Source organism: Gastrolobium bilobum, unplaced genomic scaffold (genome assembly GCF_033153095.1).
Source record: "Gastrolobium bilobum isolate Gb01-03AN ecotype WA unplaced genomic scaffold, APGP_CSIRO_Gbil_v1 utg41497, whole genome shotgun sequence".
NCBI classification, from domain to species: Eukaryota; Viridiplantae; Streptophyta; class Magnoliopsida; order Fabales; family Fabaceae; genus Gastrolobium; species Gastrolobium bilobum.
The window spans coordinates 26,782-36,070 of NW_026898889.1; the positions used below are offsets into that span (position 1 = coordinate 26,782).

Here is a 9,289-nt window from a genome sequence, read left to right on the forward strand (position 1 = left end):
ATGCCTTCAGAGATGGAAGACTGGACAGTGGACAAATTTGTACAAAGTAATGGGGACTGGAACTGGAGTTTGATAAACCAATTTGCAGCAACTCAGTCCTGCGAAGCTATAGCAAACATCATGCCACCCACTCCTCAGGATGGCCAGGATGTGGTTATTTAGGGTATGTCTGGCAATGGGGCGTTCACTGTCAAGTCTGCGTATGAGCTGTTCGAAGCCCAATCTCAACCTGATAATAGGTTAGTGGTCAATCCTTGGAAGTGGAGGGGACCATATCGCATACAAATGTTCCTGTGGAAAGCTCTAGGAAGTCACCTTTTAACCAATGTGGCTAGAGTGCACAGAAATCTAACAACTTGTAATCTCTGTCCTAGATGTAACCAGGAACCTGAAGACCTTATTCATGCTCTAAGAGATTGTGATTGGTGCAAAGGCATCTGGTCACGCCTCACTCAGAATATTTCCATTCCTGATTTCTTTTAGTTGAATCTCAAGGACTGGTTGCAGTGCAATATGGGAACAAAAAATGCAGTGGAGTCACGTTGGGACTGGAACCAGTTGTTCGGAACCACAACATGGTTAATATGGAAGGCGCGTAATGATCTGGTTTTTAATCATAAAAGTACAAACCAAGATGCTCTTATTAGGGGAGCGAAGATTTACATCTCCAACTTGAACGATGCGTATACCAAGACGGGGATAGTGGGGATTTGCTGAGTGGAGAAAGAGGAGAATTTCATTTGCTGGACCAGTCCCCCCAGCAGTTGGACAAAGCTTAATGTGGATGGTTCCAGCAGGAGAGGTGGAGCTCAATCGAGTTGTGGTGGAGCCTTCAGAGACGACGCTGGAAGATGGGTAGCAGGTTTTAGTAGGAACTTGGGTAGAGGTTCTGCACTAAGGGCTGAAATTTGGGGTCTTCTTAGTGGAATAGAAATGGCCTGGGACTTGGGGTGCAGGAAACTCTGGATTGAAGGGGATTCTAAAGTGGCAATTAATCTCATTACTTCGGGCTGTGATCCATGTCACCCAGTTGCTGCCCTGATCAAACGGATCAATTCCTTACTACAAAGGATGTAGCTTACCAAGATTAGCCATTCCTTCAGAGAAGGCAACATGGTGGCAGATGCTTTGGCCTCCCATGGTAGTGCATGGACAGATTGGAATATCCATAGGCTGGAGGAACCTCCCACAGAATGTCTGACCCTGTTAAGTATGGACTGTATGGGTATAGCTTACCCAAGAATGAGTAACCGTATTTAATTTTTCCTTTTTAATTCAAAAAAAAAGATCAATGAGAAGAATCTGTTTATAATTTTTTTTTATAAATTTTTGCAAATTATATTATGTACTTCCAGAAGTACATAGTGTAACCTAGTGTACTTCCGGGAGTACATAGTGTAGTTTGTAATAATTTGAAAACAAAAAATTTGCAAATATAACCCTCCCCAAAGATTAAATAAAACTCAAATAGTTTTATTTTTCATCTTTTATGTTTTTAATTTTTTTTATTTATGTTATATATATATTTTTTAAAATAGTATAAAATATGAATTTGTACATATATATCTCTTTTAAACATTTCAAATGGTAACTCACTGATTGACCCAAAGTGATGCGCTAACACTATCCCGATCAAATCGAGTTTTAATTTATAGCTAGTTAATAAGAAATTCTTATATGAATTGAACTTATTAAAAATGTTGGACGACATGTGAAAATTGGGTCTTCAAACTTGCAAACTTACAATACTTATAAGGGATTGAGTGTAGTCATAATTAAGTACAATATATGCTCTTGTTATTTTGTAAATTCTATTAGCATTTATAATGTTTTTTTTTTTGGTAATCCATTTATAATGTTATTCAATATGTTATTGGTAGTCAAACTGTTTCTTAATATTTAGTTATAATCAAACCTTCAACAACTTTGTCTTCAAATCCATGGACCTGCCACTTTATTAATAGCATTTATAATGTTATTCATGTTGGGCTTCCTCCTTCAATGCTAATTAAGCTCAAGCCCATTGAAGGGTTTTCTAAAAACCCTAAACCCTATATCTCACCTCCTCTATATATTCATTAGTTGTGGGTGGAGGTTAGGTCAGAGATGAGAGAGATTTGATATTTGAGAGAAAATTGTTTGAGATTTGAGAGCAAAGCTTTATGCTTTGTATTTGAGAGATCTCTAGAGAGAGTTTGAGTGAAACATCTCTATGGTAGTTTGATTATCACCAATTTTTGGAGAGGTTGAGTTAACCACCACATTGATGTATTTTGATTCTTTGTAACCATTATTTTCATAGTGGATTTTTGATCTGGACTAAGTCCCGTGGGTTTTTACTTCTTCATTGAAGAAGGTTTTCCCACGTTAAAACTGCTTGTGCTCTATCTCTCTCTCTCCTTCTCTCTCTTATTTATGTTTTTCATTTTTTCGCTGCGCTGCCCGACCTGGTGAAATTCAGGCCGAGGTATTGTTGAGATCCGAGATCAGGATCTTGCTGACTGACTTCCGCAAAAGGCTGTAGAAGCCGAGCTTGAGGGAACAGAGTTCCCAACAGTGGTATCAGAGCCCGAGTTCAACGGGTTCTGAGGGAGACGAGATGGAGACCAGTGGCATAACCCATGATGGAGATATGTTCAAGCTGACCGCAGACAATTTCACCTATTGGAGACTGATGATGGAAGATCATCTCTACTGCAAAGACCTACATGAGCCCATTATCCTTGATAAGAGACCGAAAGGAAAAACCGATAAGGAGTGGCAGATCCAGAGTCGTAAGGCGGTAGCTACGATCAGAAAATATATTGACATGAGCCCCTTTAAGCACGTGTCCGAGTTCACGAATGTGTATGAGCTGTGGACGAAGCTGGAGTCCATGATTCAGAAGAAGACTCCCAAGAACAAAGCACACCTGGTTCGCCGACTTGTGAAGCTTGCATACAAGGATGCATGAGTATGATTAAACACCTCAACACCTATAAAGGTATTGTGAATCAGCTGTCAAAGGCTAAGATGAGAATTGATAACGAGATGTAGGCCTTGCTGCTGTTGAGCTCGCTGCCAGAAAGTTGGGATACTCTGGTGGTGACCTTGAATAATTCAACCCCAGATGGAAAATTGAAGATGGATGTCGTGACAGACAGCCTCCTGGGCGAAGAATCCAGGAGAAGAGAACGAGGTATTTCGAGCACGTCTGAGGCTAACGTTGGTGAGAACAGAGGGAAATCCGACTCCCGAGGTAGAAGCAAGAGCCGGGGTCGAGATCGTGACAGAAGAGGAAAGTCCAGAGGTTAGTCAAAGCCAATATATGAGTTAAAGTGCTTTTATTGTGGAAAGACATGTCATAAGAAGCTAGAATGCTAGACTTTGCAGAATGATGAGAAGAACGGCTTTGTGAAGCCGGATCAGATTATTCCCAAGAAGAGGGAAGACAAGACCACCACTGCGGTGGCTGCCAACCCGGATGTCGAGATATTCTTCTTTGGCGAGGATAATTATTTGAATGTTGCATATGATGACTGCACCTGGATTGTTGACTCTAGTGCCCTCCTTCCACGTTACTCCACACAAAGGTTTTTTCTCCTCTTACCGAGGTGGTGATTTTGGAGTCGTGAAGATGGGAAATCAAGTGACCAACAAGATTGATGGTGTCGGTGATGTGACCCTGACCACGGATGTTGGGTGCCGACTTGTGTTGAAGGATGTAAGGCATGTTCCTGAAATGCGATTGAACCTAATCTCAGTGGGCAAGCTTGATGATGTCGGGTTAGTGAACTACTTCGGTAGTGTTAGATGGAAACTGGCCAAGGGAAATTTGGTCGTGGCCCAAGGTAAGAAAGAAGGCTCCTTGTATGTGATGCAAGGAAAGATTAATGGCAGAGAAGCCAATTCTGTCCGAGATGAACCTCGCTTGGAGCTATGGCACAAGCGCCTCGGCCACATGAGCGAGAAAGGGCTCTAGATCCTAAACAAGAAAGGATTACTGACCGTGTTAAAAGGCCATGCGGTGGAGAGTTGCACGCACTGCCTAGCTGGAAAGCAGCACCGGGTTTCTTTTGTGAGACCAGATCAACCTAGACGACGCATGTATATTCTTGACCTCGTCCATACTGATGTCTGCTCCATGTCGGAAAGATCCCTTAGAGGAGCTCAGTACTTTGTTTCATTTATTGATGACCACTCCCGCAAAGTGTGGGTATATTTGTTGAAGTCTAAAGACCAGGTACTCCAATCCTTTAAAGAATTTCATGCTATGGTTGAAAGGGAGACTGACAAAAAATTGAAGGTGGTTCGATCTGATAATGGTGGTGAGTATTGCGGCCCTTTTGATGCATACTGCAGAGCGGCCAGAATTCGACTTGAGAAGACGTCCCCCAAGACTCCACAGTTGAATGGACTTGCTGAGAGGATGAACATTACTATTGAAGAGAAAGTTCGAAGTATGATATCCAATGCTGGATTGCCGAAATCATTCTGGGGAGAAGCCGTCAGAACTGTTGTTGACTTGATCAATCTCTCACCATCACGGCCACTTGAAGGAGAAATTCCAGAAGAAGTCTGGACAGGTCGGAAAGCGGCCTATAATCAATTGAAGGTGTTTGGATGCCGAGCTTTCGTGCATATCCCTAAAGATGAAAGGGCAAAACTTGATGCGAAGACCAAAGAATGCATTTATCTTGGTTCGCCGATATGTGAGTTCGGGATCCGACTTTGGGATCCAATCAATAAGAAGATAGTGAGAAGCCGAGATGTGATCTTTCATGAAGAAGAAAATATTCATGACATCTTGAAGCTCAAAGTCCGGGTTACTGTCAGACGTGAAGAACCCATCCCTCCTGTCCGAGCTGAAGCAGGGGGAGAAAATCAAGAAAATAATGAAGAAAATGATGACCAGCAACATGCTGATGATGAGGTCCGAGTTGATGATGAGATCCGGGATGAGAATGATGAACCGGGTTCTCAAGCTGAAGAACAACCGAGATATCCAACTCGAGAAAGAAAACCCTCTACAAGATACCAATCTGATTAATACACTGTTGTTGCTAAAGATGGTGAGCCTCAGAGTTATGATGAGGCTGTGACGAGCTCAGAGAAAGAAGAATGGGAAAAGGCAATGCAAGACGAGATGAAGCCTCTGCACGAGAATCAGACTTATGAGCTGACCGAGTTGCCTGAAGGAAGACGAGCTCTGAAAAACAAATGGGTCTACAAGATTAAGAACGAAGAGAACGGGCAAAAGCCGAGATACAAAGCCCGAAGTGTAGTGAAAGGCTGTAATCAGAAGAAAGGAGTAGACTTTGAGGAGATTTTTTCTCCTGTGGTGAAAATGACCTCGGTCCGAACCGTGTTAGCTATGGCAACTTCGATGGACCTCGAGGTAGAACAAATGGACGTGAAGACGACATTTCTTCACGGTGATTTAGAAGAAGAAATATATATGGAACAACCTGAAGGATTCCGAGCTCCAGACCAAGAAGACTTGGTATGTCAGTTGAAGAAGAGCCTCTATGGCTTGAAGCAAGCACCTCGGCAGTGGTACAAGAAGTTTGAATCATTCATGACTGATCATAAGTTTGAGAAGACAGAAGCCGACCACTGCGTAATTGTGAAGAGGTATGAGGCCGGAGATTTTTTGATCTTGTTGTTATATGTTGACGACATGCTTATTGTAGGGAAAGACAAATCGAGGATAGCCGCCCTGAAAAAGGCGTTGAGCTCATCCTTCGCAATGAAGGACCTTGGCCCTGCAAAGCAAATTCTCGGAATCAAGATTATCCGAGATAGACAAAAGAAGCTACTGTGGCTGAGTCAAGAGAAGTATATTGAGAAGATTTTGAAGAGATTCAGCATGGACAAAGCTAAAACAGTGAGCACCCTCTTGCAGGACACATAAAGCTGAACCAGAAGCAATGTCCGAGATCTGATGAAGACAAAGATGAGATGATGAAGGTCCCGTACCAATCCGCTGTCGGAAGCTTGATGTATGCAATGGTTTGCACTAGACCCAACTTGGCGTATGCTATTGGAATGGTAAGCCGGTATCTCCCAAACCCCGGCAAAGAACACAGGGAAGCAGTGAAGTGGATCTTCAAGTACCTCTGAGGTACGACAAATTTATGCCTCCGATTTGGAGAAGGCAAAGCCGAGTTGCAAGGCTACTCGGATTCTTATTTAGGGGGAGATTCCGACTCGAGGAAATCGACGACGGGATACATGATGAGATTTGCCGGAGGACCTGTCTCTTGGCAATCAAGACTTCAGAAGTGTGTTGCACTATCGACAACCGAGGTTGAGTGCATTGCCGCTACTGAGGCAAGCAAAGAGATGTTGTGGATGAAGAAGTTCCTCATGGAATTCGGCCATGATCAAGACAAGTACGAGCTGGGTTGTGACAATCAAAGCGCAATCCATCTTGAGAAGAATTCGATCTATCACTCCCGCACTAAGCACATTGATGTGAGGTATCACTGGATCCGAGATGTGGTGGAAGGTGGGGAGCTCGAACTCGTCAAAGTGCACACTGACCAAAATTGGTCCGACATGATGACAAAGCCGGTTCCAACAAGGAAATTTGAAGACTATTGTGAAGGAGCCGGGTTGATGCCGAAGCCGACGCATTGAAGTCGGAGGGGGAGATTTGTTGGGCTTCCTCCTTCAATACTAAGCCCAAGCCCATTGAGGGGTTTCCTAAAAACCCTAAACTCTAGATCTCACCTCCTCTATATATTCATTAGTTGTGGGTGGAGGTTAGGTCAGAGATGAGAGAGATTTGATATTTGAGAGAAAATTGTTTGAGATTTGAGAGTAAAGCTTTATGCTTTGTATTTGAGAGTAAAGCTTTATGCTTTGTATTTGAGAGATCTCTAGAGAGAGTTTGAGTGAAACATCTCTAGGGTAGTTTGATTGTCACCATTGTTGGATAGGTTGAGTTAACCACCACATTGGTGTATTTTAATTCTTTGTAACCATTATTTTCATAGTGAATTTTTGATCTGGACTAGGTCCCGTGGGTTTTTACTTCTTCATTGAAGAAAATTTTCCCACGTTAAAACTGCTTGTGCTCTCTCGCTCTCTCTCTCTCTCCTTCTCTCTCTCCTATTTGTGTTTTTCGTTTTTCCGCTGCACTGCCCGGCCTGGTGAAATTCAGGCCGAGGTATTGTTGAGATCCGAGATCAGGATCTTGCTGACTGACTTCTGCAAAAAGCTGTAGAAGCCGAGCTTGAGGGAAACGAGTTCCCAACAATTCAATATGCTATTGGTAGTCAAAACTGTTTATTAATATTTAGTTATAATCAAACCTTCAACAGCTTTGTCTTCAAATCCATGGACCTGCCACTTTGTGTTGGCGTCATATTAATTAAAAGTGTGCTTTCTAAGGAAGATTGACGAATAATTTGCTTGGGATGTGAAGAAATTACCTAAATAAGATTAGATATTGAAGACTGAATCTGGCTGACTGATAGTCCCGAAGGCATAATGAGCTGAAATGGGCCATAGGTTACGCCACAGAAACCTAAATAAGAGACCAGGGATTTTTATAAGACCTACTTTGTCCCCTTGTTTGTTTGGGAGCAATCAAAAGCAATTCTTTGATCATTCAAATCACACGCCTCCAAATGTTTCATCCCATTTTCTTTTCCTTTAGACCGTAGGGAGCCTTTGGCTTTGCTTCCTTCTACAAAAGAAAGCTATAATAGTGATCCCACCATGGAACCATTCTTTGCTCTTTTAGAAGAAGACTGAATTGAACCATATGCATGCTACAAGGTGAGTAGTGCTTGCTGCTTGGCCCCTCTCCCTTCCACTTTATTTTACTTTTGTTTTTCTGCTTTATCTATTTAGGAAAGGGCATATTTGGGATTCTGTGTCCTTTAGAATAATAAAAAGCAAGTTGACATAGATTAATGTAATTCGCTCTTATACTTGGGATAAACAAATAATTATTGAAATCCAATACCTTGAAGGTTTTATTTTAAATTTATATATATAGCAGCCAAGAGACAATATGATTAAACGGATTTCCACTTTCCAAATCCACTAACTTCTTGATCCAAAATCATTGATCCCCCTCAATATTTCTTTAAATAAATAATACACAACACAAGACTATAATTTATACAGGAAATCACCACATCGTTTGACACACAATTTTTTTATAGCATATTTGAATACATTCCTTTTTTCCTTTCTTTCTTTCTTTTTGCTTTAATGAGGACCTCCAAACTTAAAACCCAATACTCATCAATTAGATTGAGATTAATATATTTCTGTTGGTAACATCCACACAGTTCAACATCACATGATACACACTTGTTAGTGACACATCTCACACAAGCTAGCTAACAACATCATTACAACACCACCATGCAATACTATTTCTTAAACCTAGGTTGAGTTGGCATCCATGGCTCAAATTATTTTACACACCTAAGCTCCCTCAATTTGAAACCAACAAAGACCTAGAATCACTCCAATGGTCCCAATCAAACCCAAAACTTCTCTTCCCAATCTCAGCACAACCATCGTATAAATACACTCTCCAAACACATGTATAACCCCCAAGCTGCTTAAGCTTAAACTTAAACCCATGCAAACACAGCCAACCCTCTCCCAAACCTCAATGGACAATAACCGCCGGAAAAAGAGCACCTCCGGCGACTCATTCTCGTTCCCGAGCACCCCGAACCAAGACTCAGACTTCGAATTCGGATCCTTAACCCCTGAATCACCCTCCAGTTACCCTTGTAGAACCTCACCAGCTGATCATCTCTTCTTCAATGGCTTCCTTCAACCTCATTCTTTCCCTTTGTCACAACAGCACCACCCCATCGTGACGACGAGCCGAACCAGCAGCATCAACAGCAAGGACTCGTTGTTGTCATCACGAAGCAACAGCACCAATAGCAGAGGAAGCAGTAGTTGCAGCAGTGCGAGGACAAGCTCTAGTGACAGTTCTGAGAGAAGGTTGTTTCACAACAAGGTCTCATCATCGGGCAAAGCTGCATACATGGTGAATAGATCAGTGGTTTCGCAGCGGTGGCAGTATATAACGCCGGTGCCGGCGTTGAACCGTGATGTCTCTAAGAGAAGAAGAGGGGACATGCAACAAGGGAAGGAGGAAGGAACAAAAAGGAAGAAGAAGAAGAACAAGAAGGACAAGGTAAGGGGTGTGCGGTTGCGGTTTGGCCGGAGAATTTTCCGGTGGTTTGTGATGGCATGTAGAGAATGTCATGCCATGGAACCGTCTAAGAACCACAAAAAAGAGATAAGGAAAAATCCAAGTGTATAA

The 9,289-nt window shown here is 42.3% G+C and overlaps 2 protein-coding genes across 2 annotated transcripts; both read left to right on the top strand.

Moving 5' to 3' along the window:
- LOC133285098 (uncharacterized) lies at nucleotides 1–1,077 on the top strand. Its single transcript, XM_061482273.1, has 3 exons — nucleotides 1–153; nucleotides 508–683; nucleotides 798–1,077. Exons 1-3 carry the CDS (start codon nucleotides 1–3, stop codon nucleotides 1,075–1,077), a joined length of 609 nt encoding a protein of 202 aa, XP_061338257.1.
- A 7,543-nt stretch (nucleotides 1,078–8,620) lies between these two features.
- On the top strand, nucleotides 8,621–9,289 carry LOC133285099 (uncharacterized). Its single transcript, XM_061482274.1, has one exon. It carries the CDS (start codon nucleotides 8,621–8,623, stop codon nucleotides 9,287–9,289), a length of 669 nt encoding a protein of 222 aa, XP_061338258.1.